The 16,136-nt window shown below is 31.9% G+C and overlaps 1 protein-coding gene across 1 annotated transcript in view; it reads left to right on the top strand.

Annotated features, from left to right (window-relative positions):
* Positions 1 to 13,899, top strand: part of LOC127737995 (pleckstrin homology domain-containing family G member 7-like) — a 49,516-nt gene extending 35,617 nt beyond the window's left edge. The window contains exons 12-17 of the mRNA XM_052249391.1: positions 2,101 to 2,216; positions 8,873 to 8,966; positions 10,872 to 10,957; positions 11,391 to 11,505; positions 12,685 to 12,782; positions 13,606 to 13,899. Of these exons, the coding sequence (XP_052105351.1) occupies positions 2,101 to 2,216; positions 8,873 to 8,966; positions 10,872 to 10,957; positions 11,391 to 11,505; positions 12,685 to 12,782; positions 13,606 to 13,827 (731 nt within the window). The 3' untranslated portion in view covers positions 13,828 to 13,899. The remainder of the gene's footprint in view (positions 1 to 2,100; positions 2,217 to 8,872; positions 8,967 to 10,871; positions 10,958 to 11,390; positions 11,506 to 12,684; positions 12,783 to 13,605) is intronic.
* The last annotated feature ends 2,237 nt before the right edge of the window (positions 13,900 to 16,136 follow it).

The following is a 16,136-nucleotide window of genomic DNA, read 5'->3' as shown; positions in this document are numbered from 1 at the left end:
AGACGATGCAATGTACCTTAGGTTGCTATGATTTTAACCTTTAATAGAGGTCGAAGAAAAACAAACATCCTGGCTAAGGAAAACATATGAAAGGGCAAAAAACAGTTCACAAATTAAAACACCACGAAGAAAACAGAGGATTATGCAGCACGAACACCACCCATTTTCGTGGATGAACTCATATAGTCCAGAAGGGAAAGCATTACATGCTTACAAACAACAATAAAAGAAAAAGAAATATTAAAAAAATGCATAAAATTGAAACTGCCTAATAAATACAGGTATCTCTTTTGAGAGAAAACAATCCGATAGAATGAATACTTTATTCAAGCGATTATATTTGGTGTGATATTAAAAATGTATAGATAGATTATACTACATGTACATTTGTACAAAGATAGATGATATTTATAAAGATAGATGTTAATTATTAATAATGTGAGTTTTTTTTTTCTTATTTGCTTTTTCCCCGACAAATGAGCCCGTAAAAATCGGGGACCCCATTGTTGCTTCCCTGGGCAACTAAGGGTTGATGTAACAGGTGAAAAAAAAAATTGCATTAAATACTTTCTTCCGTGTCTGACGCTGTTCGTCTTTACAGATATATATGGATTTGCTATGACAAGATAGCAAGTTTTTTTTGCAGTTGTACTTGTTTATGTTCACCAAATTTATTTGTGTCCTCTATGGACTTCACATTTAACATTTGAAAATAACATGCTAGTACCTTTTCATTGTTTCAACCCTTAATAGATCGTTTTAAAAAATCGAAATTTCAAATTATCGCATGTAAAACCGGCCTCAGGACAACGGGATGCAAGCTTTCTAATTGAAATATTTTGAACAGGGATTTAAAGATAAATAAAAGCAACATATTCTGTAACTGAAGACAAATATTCTGGAGAGATAAGCAACATATTGTCTGGTAAAGACATGTATGTTTTGGTGTTAAAAACCACTTGATTTATATCTGGAGAGTAGGATATATATAAATTTTAATAGAAGGAGGTATACTAATCATTATGTCAAGAACATTCAAGAGTAGATTGTTTTCCTGATATATGGTAATATCTTTTTACAATAATTATCTTAATGTTCATATGAATAATTGCCTGTCTTGGAACCGCGTAGAAATTAAGGACTAAAAGTTAAATTTAGAGACAGTTTATCATTTCACGATTTAGAACGAGGAATATGATATTCCCAAAAGACATCGTATCGAGAAAATGTTACACTGACATAACATATTTGGTTTCTTTATCATGTGTTATGTAAACTCTCTTATGTGTAACCACCATAGAAGATTACAATTTTCTGTAAAAAAAAACTTTTTAATGAGGCAATTAAATCAAGTAACTTAAGATCTTCGACAATATGATATACTCAACTAATGGGTGTACGAGGGACCTATTCTTAAATACACTTCATACATTTTTAATGAAGTTGACATTTAACATTTAATAAATATACGTCTACTTTCGGAGTAGGTGATATACTGCAATGACATTGTCCATCTGTTTGTCCGTCCGTATTTTGTCTTAGGCATTACACATATTCTGTATTAAGGAATGTTTTGAAATAAAGTCTGAAATAAAGTTGTAATGTTGAGTTGAACCGTAATTTTTTCAGATCTGCCAGGCAGTCATGTCCTGTTTGACTTGACTTTTGATTTTGTTTATATCTTCTTAGAATGAATTTTTTTTTATCAATTTCTGAAATCAATTGAGGTATACTTTGCACGACATCTAAGTCTGTATAAAATTAAATGAGCTATGAATCAAAATTACATTTTGATAAATTCAAGGAGAGTTTAGAAGAATGACACAGTTTATCAATATCTAAGTTAAAGAATCGGAGGATTAATATCAAATACTATTACCAGAAAAGACACTAACGACTGATTCTAAATATCGTTTGAACTAAAAAAATTTCAATTTGGAAAAGGCAATCAAACGTAGACATTTATCCCTTGATTAATATGATTTTCATGTACAGCAGTCACCAGATCCTGATACAGCTACTTTGTATCATGTCAGTTTAGACAGCATTAGTATCGGGTAATTAGATAACAATAAACGAGAGATATTTGTCATTTTATAGATCAACTGGATGAAAAGGTCAGGTTAGAGAGAAATAATCAAAGAATACAAGAGATACAAGAGCATCTCATTTGGCCCTCGATAACGGATATTGACCAGAAGGCATACATTCCAGAGGTATGAATATAAAATTGGAATTAAATTTAGAAGATCATTTCTTACATTAGCAGAACACCAATAATCTCGTATTTACGTATAGTAACAAACAATAGTTTGAGTAATGTTTTGATAAAAAAAAACTTTTCAAATATTTTTAAGTGCGACAAAACAAGAAAAGAAGATACCTGAGATATCAGAAAAATCTTTCCTTTGTTTTTTTTGTCTATAATTCCAAATACAGTTGGAATCTGCGTTATCTCTTTGTACGACTGACATATTAAAATAAACTGTTGACACAGAAATATGTCTTGCAGTGATGTAATTTTGCTAGCTACACACATATGTTGATATTATAATGGGAATACTTTTACATATTAATTATGCAAAACATCTTAGCTTAGGGCCAAATAATATCCGTTAAAATGAGATGTGCCAATGGTAAATACAACTGCATGCTAAATTTCATTGACTTACTAGTATTATACCTGTTTTTCCTTTAACTGACCTAATCCTGACATTAGCTTGTAAACTATGCAGATGTTCAGTAGTTGTCGTTTGTTGATGTGGTTCATAAGTGTTTCTCGTTTCTCGTTTTTTATATAGATTAGACCGTTGGTTTTCTCGTTTGAATGGTTTTACACTAGTAATTTTTTGGGGCCCTTTATAGCTTACTGTTCGGTGTGAGCCAAGGCTCCGTGTTGAAGACCGTACTATGACCTATAATGGTTTACTTTTATAAATTTTGACTTGGATGGAGAGTTGTCTCATTGGCACTCATACCACATCTTCTTATTTCTATATACATTCCAAAGTCAAAGAACCAAGACTGAGGAGGCAGGGCCAAATAATATCCATTGACAGAAGAATACAACTGCATATTAAATATCATTGAGTAACCACTAGTGGTTCCCCTGAAACTCATTCAATCACAAGTTTTAACATTTAAACTAAGAATAGCTTTAGGGTAAATAACCTTGACTGAGATTACGGACCAAATTTTAATCTTCATGGAAATGAGATGTGCCAACGTTACTATAACTTCATACTAATTATCATAATAAAAGTACAAAAAGTCAAATAAAGTCAATAACAAACACTAGTGAATGAATTTTAGTCTGAAGCGGTCATGTTGAGCTTAACAGGATCTGTAAAGTCTGAACAATAATTTATTCAGTCATGTTCAGCTTTTAGTCAATTTACAGACTTATCCACTGCGGTATATTCTGTACTGTTTAGACATCTAGTTTGCAGCCAATTTAGTACTGTTCAGTAATAATTCAGACAATTCAGTATGATGTAGTTGTGTACAGGTAAATAGCAGCTACTGAACGGTCTGAACATAAACTGAACAGATCTTAATTGACTGAAAGCAAATTGTATGAACAGTACTGAATTTACCGCAGTGGATATGTCAGAAAATAAACTGAAACAAATTAGAATGACGTAATAATTTATTGTTCGGATTTTTAAGAGCTGTTCTGATCAAATTGATCGTTTCAGGTCGAAATCGATTTACTAGTGAAATCATCAAAACTAATGATGAAGGCGAACCCTAGAAGCAATTGGGATAATTTCAAAGGCACTTCGGAAGGAAGTAATTTGAATATCGAACACTTTCGTGTCCAATCATTTTTGTTCACGCATCGTTGTCAATATAATGGAATTTAATGCGACTGTCATACAAGTGAGAGGTTTATCTAGCTATAAAACCAGGTTCAATCCACCATTTTCTACATAAGAAAATGCCTGTACCAAGTCAGGAATATGACAGTTGTTATCCATTCGTTTGATGTGTTTGAACTTTTGATTTTGCCATTTGATTGGGGACTTTCCTTTTTAAATTTTCCTCGAAGTTCAGTATTTTTGTGATTTTACTTTTTCCATTTTGTAAATAATTGAAATTTAAGAAAAGGCGCATTTTCACCCTGGTACGATTACCTTGATGTTTATTTGTTGTTCTGTTATTTTTAACTACTTCAAGAAAAAGTATATAATAGTTGCAGAAGGTCACGTTTTAGAGCTCCAAACATTAAATTAAGTTAATCATTCACACATATTAGGGAGTTCGGTATTTTTGTTATAGTTTTTATTATTCAGAAAACATTTGTTGTGCTGGGAATGACTTTATTAAATAGCCGTATTCAATGTTATAATCTTCCTAGTCTGAAGACAGAATCCAATCAGTAGCTAATCATAACACGTTCATCAAGTCTTTCATTGACAAATAACAAATAGCATATCAAGTTATTCTGTAGACGGCATTCTTGGTTTCTGCTAAATATCCTGTACACGTAATATAAATATTTATTCCGAAAATGATACTTTTGTACTTTTTCATATCGATGTCGATACTATAACATTGATTTACCACTACGGGTTCAATAAGATATCTCACTATTGATTGATTATAACTCGATAATCTTACTGTTGGACTGTTCATCTGAGTAGTAGTCAATGTTTCGGCATTGTATACGATTAATAAGTAATAATACGTAATTTTTTGTATTAGCTGATACACTTTGTATAATTAACAAACGTTAGACTAAAATGCAACACTGTAATGCAAAACTAACCACAAATGGTTTTTTTCACATCTTTTTAGACTTCTTTAGCCAATTGGCTCCCAATGGATTCATACACATATTCAAACTTTCCAGTGTCTAATCGAAGTCCAATAAAACGTCATGTATTACCGAAACGACGCCCGATCGATGTCCAATATCATTTAATCATTTAATCATTTATTCTATTTTTGTTTACATCGTCTGTATCGTTTTGCCTTTGTGTAAAGCTACTAAAAGAAACTAATTGTTTTCATATATCTTTATACTTTACAAATACCTTGTTCCTGTCATATTCATATAAATAAATGATATGCGAATACATGTATAAGACTATGAGACAACAACACAAAAACAAAGATAACTGAAAGACATATAGAGGAAATACAGAGTCTCAAATACTAAACAGAATAAAAAAAGTACAGTCGATCAATGGCTGAAAACTATTATTTTTTTAACTGTACAAGATTTAGATCAAATCTTTTTTTAGTTTTATGTTCAACCAACCATTTGCATTAGGGAAATGTCTATATCCAATCAGGAATAAGACAGCTGTGTTCATTAAATAGGGTTGTGACGTCAATGCGGCAAGTCCGTAAAAAGGACGTCGATTAGAGAAGCCAAATATTGGACAGTGATTTGAGAACCAAAAAAGACGTCGAGTACAGGGGAATAGAATCGAGAGTCAATTTGGAATCTTATTTCAATATGACGTCAGATTTTGATGTCGATTTGAGTCTTACATAAACATCAGATATTTTATTTCTAGGACCACAAAGTCGGCATTTAGTGTATCTATATATCTGTAGTCGTTTTGTTTTTTTGCTCCTACTACTTCGGCGTCACTCAGTGTAAATTTTGATGAAATAATATTTGTTTTTGTCATTATATTTTTTTTGAGAATTTACCTTCACAATTATGCATCAATAATAATTGCATAGAAAGGATTCCTTCTATTCATTTTCTGTTTATGTTTTACTGAAACGCAGTTTTTTGGCAAACTATATGCGACTGTCATACAAGTGAGAGGTTTAGCTAGCTATAAAACCAGGTTTAATCCACCATTTTCTACATTAGGAAATGCCTGTACCAAGTCAGGAATATGACGGTTGTTTTCCATTCGTTTTGGTATGTTTGAGCTTTTGATTTTGAAATTTGATAAAGGGCTTTCCGTTTTAAACTTTCCTTGGAGTTCGGTATTTTTGTTATTTTACTTTTCACCGGAAGCACCAATTGACAGATTTTTTTCACTAAAACACCTGCAGATATTTAACTGGAATATACTCGTTAAAAGGTAATCATTGTTGGATTTAAGACATTGTTCTAGAAATTCTCATGACAATTTTATACGAAAATGCATGACAGACTGGACGAATTTTATATTCTTATAGCTTATTTTTCCTTTCCATGATGGTGATGTTCCTTTGTTTCCTTCTTGTTGTTGAACATTTTCATTTGTTTTTGTGTTTTTTTGTTTTTTTGGGTTTTTTTTAGCTGATGTCATGCAGTAACGTCTTGGATTTCAAGATCCGACGTATTCTTATAACTAGAAAACCATAATAACAGAGATATTATATATATCACATATAAAAATAACTGTTTTGGTTTTTTCTCATGATTTTTATAGCAATAAAATTTGGATTTTCTTGCTTTTATTTTTCAGAATATTTTTCATCCACCTTATATGTTGATATCATTTATAAAGCTAACACATTTAGGATTTTTTTTCAAATCTTCTTTTTTTTTGGCGCATAACTTACTCCGAAATGCAGTCGCCTATATCAGATTGTAGTACGGTGTAATTTCATACAGCATGTTAAAATACTTTGAGCTTTCTCTTAGGATTTCATATGATATTATGAATTTTCTGTTACTTTTATCGATGTTTTTTGTTATCTAAGTTATATGTATAACAGAAAGTTAATTAACTTTCAAGGATGTAAAATTAAAACCTCAACTGCTCTTGTTCAACACCACCATACAAATATAGGCCTGATAGTCATGTTTTAACCAGGGACTTTGACTTCGTAAATAATTACTAGCCTGGACAAGTGTTAGCAAGAGACGCGGAGATCTAGTTTCCAAGCCCATCAACTGGAAAAAGAACTTCAGTTTACTGATGGATGCAGTGGAGGAATGTGCCATCACAAGCGCGAGCTAGATGAACTATTACTGGAAACTTTATCTAAATGAATCAAAGCTATTCAATCAGGCTTTAAGAAGAGCATTCAAATACTGATATATACCACTAGAACATGGCTTTCTAAAAAGATTGTTTTGTATGCAAAAATAATTATTCTATTTCCTTAAAAAAGGAACTTGAAATTCAGGCCAAATCTGAAATTCCCACTAAAACAACCACATCACAAATCCTTCGTTCTTTCTTTCGGTATTGATATAGAAAAAAGATGATAATTATAAAATTGAGAATGGAAATACTCTTCTTTTCTAATTCAGGGTAGTAAGCACTTCTATGTATGTTTGCATGAATTATCTAAGATATGGTCATAGTTTGAAATGAAATTAATTGTTTACAAAACTTTGAATTTTACAAAATACAAAGGATTTTCTACCCAAGGAATGGATTACCTTAGCTGTATTTGTCAAAACTTAAGGAATTTTGGGTCCTCAATGTTCCACAACTCCGTACTTTATTCGGCCTTTTTAACTTTCTTGATTCGAGCGTCATTTAAGTCTGAGTTATACTAAATAAGCAGTGTCAATCAGAATTGGTTTTTTTTTTTAATTCTACAAATCTACTTAAACATCTTCATTCAAAATCATTACAGTTTTGCAATAATATCAAATTGTTTATATTTCTCTTCATTCTACACTCCCATTCCCCTTGATTTTTCCCTTTGTTCTTATTTTGTACTGTTACACCTCTGTCAAAGTTTAGGAGGGTTGAAATTCCACATTCATGTTTAACCCCGTTGTACTCTTTATATGCCCGACTCAAGACAGGAGTATTAGTTTAGTGGTTGTCTTTGGTTGCTGTCTGCTATTTTTCGTCTATTGTCTTTTAGCAGGATCTGATTACCCTTCCGGAGCACCTGAGATCACGCCCAGTTTTTGGTGGGGTTCATGTTGCTTAGTCTTTAGTTTTCTATGTTGTGTCATCTGTACTATTATTTGTCTGTTTGTCTTTTTATTTTTGGCCATGGCGTTGTCAGTTTGTTTTCGATCTATGAGTTTGACTGTCCCTCTGGTATCTTTCACCCCTTTTTTAATCATAAATCAGGTTGTTGGTTTTCTCTTTTGAATCATTTCACATAGCATGCATGGGCCTTTTATAACTTACAATACGGTATGGATTTTGTTCTTTTATAAAAGCCGTACTGTGACCTACAGTTTTTAACATTCTCGTTCTGTAGTCTTTTGTGTATAGTTGTCTCATTGGCAATCATACCACATGTTCGGTCGGTTAAATTATCAGAAATACGTCAATGCTTTGAATAACCGTTGAATAATACAGTTCAAGTATTCTTCTTCTCATTCAAGAAATGTATACAGTTGCATAAAGTCTGATTTTAGAGCTACAAAAATTTACATGTTAAATTACGTTAATCATCCACACATTTCATTCGGAAAACAATGGTTAAGCTGAGAATGTATCAGATAGCCGTATACAATGTAATAAGCTTCTTTGTTATGAAGACGTAATTCAATAAGTAACTTCATCAATTAATCATCGACTTAAAACAAATAGCATATAAAGTTATTTTGAAGACGGTACATTTGGTTCATTACTTTTATAAACTGGAGTAGATTTAGAGCTTGTGACATTTTTTGTTGAAAATCGTATGTTCAATTAGGTTTTTTTTTAATTGTGTTGATGCATAGCTAATCTGTTCGCATACACCCAAATCACAACATGTACATTACTATTAAGTAACGTCACAAGTCGTTACTATTAACGACGTCAATTCTGTCTGATGAACCGCACTAACAGAAACAATATTCGATTAACAATGTGATGTTTTGTGTTTTTTTTAATATTAAATTTTTTATATTCATTTATATGTATATACATATATATGTGTGTGTGTGTGTGTGTGTGTGTGTGTGTGTGTGTGATACGCATCTAAAGCAACTTGCAATTTATATTTTCAGTTTTTGAAACAATGTTTAACAGGTCAACCGTCAGCCAACTTATTATATGCACCAAATCGCCAACTTGTACATGAAGGACCACTTCTTTTAATACGTAAGTATTTAAAAGATATGAAAATAATATATAACAAAAACAAATTTTTTTCAAAATTACGGAAGTTTTCTATTTTCAAATAAATGAAATATCTGTGGATATAACTCAACGAGACGGGCATCCAACTGCAATTTGTACTACCTATTGTAGCAGTTCTGTTCATTGAAATAAAATTTACAACTACTGTTATTACCCAAAATATTATTTCCTCAATTGAATAAGATTGAAGACGATTTTGATTTTAAACATATTTTATTCAAGATATGAAAAGGATTGAGCAACAGGCACAGCCTATAAAAGTTCTCTCCACATTACATGTACAAGGTATAATTCAATTATAACAACCGTATTTAAAATAATGTAATATAGTGGAACATGCATGCTACTTATGAGCACACACGAGCAAATATATGTTTACAGTGTTACTTATTAAATGTAAAGTATATTTAAGTATATAGGCAATTACTCATCATTTATTCAAGTACCTTGAAACATGCAAATATCCTTTATAAGTCATTAAGAATATTTATGTATGGCTTAAAAAAGACACTAAGCTAACTTAGTGGAATAAATGAATTAGTGTTGAAGTGGAGGAGAAAAAAAATGAAAAATAAAACTAAATAACACAAAAATTGAGTAAATTTCAAACAAAACGTTGAGTGTCACTGATATATTTCTGAACAGATCTAAAAATAGCAATATTCATATCATATGAAAATAATCTGTTTCCAAAAAGTAAAAATTCAATATTTATGTCAACATTATCAGCAATGGAGTAAATGGAATCAAGTAGGATCTGTCTTACATCATTGTACTTAGGGCAAATAAAAAAGAAATGTTGGTTATCCTCAACAGGGTGATTACAGTTTGCACAAAAAGTGTTCTCGGATAAGAATTGATTAAACAAATGAGGTTTTAGGTTGCTAGCATTATTTCTGAGTTGACAATGACTTATATTAAGTTTCCTTATCCCATAGTTGAAAGATTGAAGACGATATATCAAACCATACTTTAAAAGTACCTAGTTTTCTTTTGTTCTCTTAGACTATAAACAAATTCTATCAAAAGATTCCAGGCATTATATTTCTTGTGAGTACGAGTGCTGACTACTGGGTTAGTGATATCATTGTGGATGAAATACAAACCAGTTTTGGCATCAATCCAGTGAATTTTAGCCGGAAATGGTCATTTTTATCTTAAAATCATCGGAAAAGTCTGAACAATAAAGTACTTAGTCATGTTACGTCTTTCAGCCAACTTGCAGACTTATCAACTACAGTAAATTCAGTGCTGTTCAGCCATATCGCTTGCGGTCAATCCAACACCGTTGAGTAGCTTTTCAGACAATTCAGTATGTTGTTGATGTGTACAGGTAAATAACGACTACTGAACAGTTTGAACACAGACTGAACAGATCTTAATTGACTGCAAGTGAATTATTTGAACTCTACTAAATTAACCGCAGTGGCTAAGTCTGAAAATTAATAGAAAGACTGAAAATGACGTTATAATTTACTGTTCAGTCTTTCAAGCTGTTCAGATCAAAATGACTGTTTCAGATCTAAATTGGTTTATAAGTGAAAAACACTTCCATAACAACGTTAGAGAGCGTTTGGCAATAACAACCAAACATTTTTAAAACTAATGCCACACCTAAGACTGGGGTAGAAAATCTCAGTATTTGGAATCATATTAAAGTTTATGAACAGTACATTTACAGAAAATGACCGTATAAAATGATTTTTTGTGTCAGCACAGGACGTGTGACTACTAGGATGGCGATACCCTTGCGCACGAAACCGCCATCAGCAGTGGCATCAATCCAGGGGTTGTAAAAACTCACAAAAGATTTGAATTACAAGTATTTATTGCTTGATTAACCTTTATTTCTTGTTGTGTTTTCAGAATCAACGAAAACAGTTGAAGTACAATTATTTTTATTTGATGACAACCTGATTATTACCAAAATGAAAAGTCGACCAACTAGAAAGGTGAACAACATTATTGAAACTGTTAGCAATATATGAGATATTGACACTTATCTTCTTTGTACCATTGTAAATTGTGGTCATTCAAAATTATACCGCCTGATAAATGACAGTGCTTGCTGCAATTTTGCCAGATATATGATTCCTTCATCTCGTTAAATATATGACGATATCAGTTATGAAAATGTATGCAATTATTTTCATTACATCATATTCCGCTCTGTTGATGAAACGTATTTGTATGAAATAGCAATGCCTGTTTTACAACATATAAGAGTTTTGGTTTCTTTTCTTTTAGATTTATCTTATTGAATATTTTGTTTCACTGAGATATCATCAAAGTAGTATCATTGATGATCATTTGAGTTTTCGTTTATGTTCTGCATTGTGAATCTGTCTATAACGCTTCAACAAAGTACATTCTGTTTATTTTCAGAAATTGTCGAATGCAGATGACTATCAAACAGATCATGCGTTTTATGAAGTTTATCAACAACCTATAGCATTGGATAGATTTAGCATGCATGATGTCGGTTCGACAGAAGCAGCAGGTATTAAATTAGGGAGACATTAATGTATCGACGTTCAAATCTCGCAAATCGATTAAGAAGAGACAAATCAAGGTAACCAACAGAAACGGAGGGAATCGCATGAAGTCCAAAAGAGCGAGACAAGAATAAGCGTCTCCTGCTATGCATGTATCACCCGTCTTTCGAATTCGCACCCAGTGAAAATGTCACAATTGGGAATAGGACATAATCGGTAAAATTACAGATCAGACGACTTTACTGGTATCTAAAAATATGACCGAGAAAACAATATCGCTAGTGAGTTGAGAAACATTGTATCGGTCAACTAATGCGTGATGGTGACCGTAACACTTACGTTGTGTCGATTTCAGTCATTCTTCCTCATAACTCAGTTAGAGCAGTTTTTGCGTAAGAGACACTCCTGTTAATCAAGTCCGTATAGAATGAACATGCACGAGCATAGCATATTAACTGAGGTATGTAAACGCCATACGATAGGGCAGAGGGTATGTTACTGATGAGAAATAGGAAATGACAATTGAAAAGTTGAAATCATCACGTTTGTAATAGATTCTAGTTTGGAGTCGTCAATGTGAGTCGATATCAAAAAAAAAGATCAAGATATGAAGCAGACCTTGTAAATTCGGTAGTCTCTTTAATTTCAAGTTTACATGGGTATATGAGATGCAAGCACTTATAGAAATGTGGGTTATTGATTGACAGAACAGCACTAATATATCTGAAACTGAAAATAAAGAACGTTGCAAGATGCTTTTTCTTTTTGTCTTTGAGAAGATTCTGAAATAATTCTGCTTCATATGAGTATGAAAACTAATTGGCCAATAGTCGCGCACAATTAATGACCAATTGGAATATCGACTATCTGCTGAAATGTCATTCCATCGAACTCAACAAACATGTTGTCGACCAAAACGTCCAACATTATGATGTTTCATCTTCGGAGTAATTGTTACGGAAATAAGTGTGGTTCTTCTCAAAGTTAGATTTTCATGACCATAAACATTTGTATATACGTGTTCCATTTAAATAGTGATATTTTTTTTTTCTAAGTTGACAATTTTGATAAAAATGAAAAGCAAAGTATTTGCCAAATTTTAAAATGTATTTAACAATAATAAATATTGATATTAACAGACATATATCCAAGTGTGATATTTATTGATATGATATATTTTTCAGTAAATGGACTCAAATGCATTTTTGTACTGGTGCACATAAGTCGGTTTCAACAAATAATTGGTGTTTATACTCTTCAAGCGAGCTGTGATAATAATAAGGTAAAGAGAAATAACTCTAACAGCACATTATGGTTAAGATTATAATAGCAGTGGTGATATAGGGAGACAAATATAGGTACACAGTTTTGACACATTTCGTTTTTCATTGCATATTTTAGGCAAGTTGATAAAATACTAAACCTATTGTAGCAATTTTCTCACTAAATTTGGCAGCTTTTGTTTTGGATGTTCCAAAAAGGATCTGGATTCACAAGCCTTTCATTCCTAAGTGTTCTTTTAACGTGAAATAACATCGGCGATTTATATGCGAAAACTCTTCGAGATATCTTAATTTGCGCATCGAATAATTGGTGCACCTTTCCCATCAACATCGTTTGTTTTGGTTTTTTTTTACCTAAGTGATATATTCGGACATTTTACGCGAAGTAAGCGAAAATTTCCACGTTAACAGAACTTGATGAAGATTATTCAAGAAACACTTTTAGTTGGAAATTTTATCATATTACTGCCAGCAAGTCGGTACCGCAAATGTTGTACTCTTAAGTCGTTCGTTGTTTAAATACAGGGGTCCTTTAGTATGCAACCTGCGCTACTAAGGTATTTTCAATTTTCACTTGTTATTTAACCTATAATTCTTTTTTGTTGTAGTAATCAAATTATTCGACATCGTATTTATTATATTAAAACTACTGTTTTTATTTTTAGTCTATAAAATCAGATAAAATTTTTACCTTCGTTTAACTTGTATAAACACAAAAGTATGTATCGTACCACTTTATAGCATCAATGATAAATTAAACATTGTTAACATAGTAGAACCGCATTAAGTTGCCTTTCATTTCATGATTTATTAAATTTTCAGGAACAGTGGATTGCAAAAATTATGGACGCAAAAGACAAGTTTAACTGTAAACATTGTATGATTTTTCATAAATATTCTGGTAAGGAGAAAAGTCCCAAAATTCCGAGTATGGAAACACAACTAAGTGATGATACAGAGGTTTCTCCTCGAACTCAACGACGGGAAAGAATGGTGAAAACACATCACAAGAAATCCCTTTCTATGGATACGGTGTACATATAACTTTGTTGTGATATTTGTTATGGCAATCAAATTGTTGAATATTTACATGTTTTGTTTGTATTCGTTTTTAAAATAAAAAGATAATAATTAAGGGTTTATATTTTAACGGTTTAAATGTCTTGTTTTTAAGGTGGTCTTCAGACTTGTTTTGTTTGGTGCTCTTATGATGAAAGCTTATCCTTCGATTCAATCATATTGAAATAAAGAGTAAGTAACAACAAATCAACTGCTTGAAAGAGAAAGCAGACAACGTTTTCCAAAATGGCAATGCACTATAAATTCAATTCAAATGTACGTTCAAAAACGATGTATATACAATCGTTTCTGCCGTTAAATGTCGGACCGAAATAAGGTATCCTGTCCTTATTCGTAATTCTAATATTTAAGTTTGTTATTTTGTATAGGTTAAATTAGAACTCAGTTTGTGGCAACACGAAATAGCATACCACTTTGGAAAGGATCCAAAAATATATATGCTTAAGACAATTTTAGGGTATATTTATGTTCCTAAAACAATTTGTTATATTCACTCTACATCTGGACACCCACACTTTATGTCCATACATACCATAAAATTGAACTTTATCTTGCCTGTTGAACATGTCTTTAATCAGGAGCATGCATCTACTTTTCATAGTAGATCTGTTTTAACATAAATTATACAAATGTGAACTCTCTGATGTCGGATCCAATTTCATCAGCTGGAAAGCTATCAACATAGATCGAAATGGCAAACGACCTTAAAATTTAAAACAGTGAAGAAAATTTACAATTAATATTTTCGGTTAATGTGTGTCTATCAAATTGGCCGCCAAAATTTACAGTATTAGAATCATGTGCAAAACAGTGTAGGCGAGACCACTGATTGGCGCGCTAAAATATCCCATTGACTGGGTCAGATTAGGTGAACGTTCGTCTGTAACGCCCACAACTCACGACGTATTTATTATAAACATTTAAACTGTGGGGTTGCCAAAGGGTTTCAGTATATATACGAACTACAGTGCACAGTATATTATATACATATTTTATTTGCGATCAAAAAATGTACGAAGTCGTCCATTACTATGTAAATTGGGTCGATTAAAAAAAAAGCTGAAAATGTTTCTGTTGCCAAGGGTTTTTCACAAGTATAGTAATTAGCAGAAAAGTTCACCAAACTATACATTTTACCTATTCAAAAACGTAAATGCAAATTCCACAAGGCTTAATCCAAATAGCCTTTTTATTGTCTAATAACTTGCAAGTACGAAAAAGACAGGACAGAAGTATATTTTGTCTATATGTTTTGTGTACGCACACTTTTTAAAGTTGATCATGCATTCGTTCTAAAATAAAATTTTGACCAGATAAAAGTTAAAAGATGACATAATTGGACATGCAACCGCAATTGTTAAATCGCTTTGACGTCCGAAAAAAAAGATAATAATCAACACATGCATTGTAACTTTTAAAGCCAGTTAAATCCTTTTTTTGTTGTTGAAAGAACGTGCGATGTCATAAAAATTGATTATCAAAACATAACGAAAACACAAGTAAAGAACGTTTACACTGAAATGCAGTCAAGTTTAGCGATTGATAATTCATTGATAACATTCTGGCGTATCACAAACAAACAACTTGTAACGTCTCACTTCATTGGCCGAAAGATTTAAAAACAACAACAATTGTTGTGTGCACGTGAATTGACACAGGTGACCGACAATGGAATGTACTACGTTACTACGAACGTAAAAAACAATGATTTTTGGTCGAAATAATAAATTAGTATTTTGTGAATTTCAAATAGTGGGGTCGAAATATTATACTAATAATTTGTGTTAAGTAATATTCATTATGCATGCAGCACTTGTACCGCACTATGAAAAATATAAGGATAAAATAAAATACATGTGCCGCTTTTATACGGATGAATGTATGAACCACTTTAATTTCTTTCATATTGACGCTAGGTTATTATCCTGACAATGTCGTAGTTACTTATAATAAGGATCTCATAATACTGATCCATTTCAAATTTATGATGGGTTGCACATTCCTCTTTTATTGTTTTCATGCTATAAAACGAAAATAAAGAAGCTAAGCGTTTGGTCATTCAGAAATGACGTGTCATAAACAAGCAAATTGTCCCCGAAAGATCGTACCATGTGTGCACGTGAATATAGATGTACTATGCAATGTACTATCATGGTCAGCACGAAATTCAAATGAATTCAGTGAAGGCATGTTGGTGTAAAAAGGTTTGAAATGTTTCATCGGCGAAGATTTTATTGTTGCATGTGTGGAACTAAAATATAAATAAATACTTG

This window comes from Mytilus californianus, unplaced genomic scaffold, assembly GCF_021869535.1.
Source record: "Mytilus californianus isolate M0D057914Y unplaced genomic scaffold, xbMytCali1.0.p SCAF_1, whole genome shotgun sequence".
Classification (NCBI taxonomy): Eukaryota; Metazoa; Mollusca; class Bivalvia; order Mytilida; family Mytilidae; genus Mytilus; species Mytilus californianus.
The sequence above is the reverse complement of the archived record's forward strand: the minus strand, read 5'-3'. Positions and strand labels throughout refer to the sequence as shown.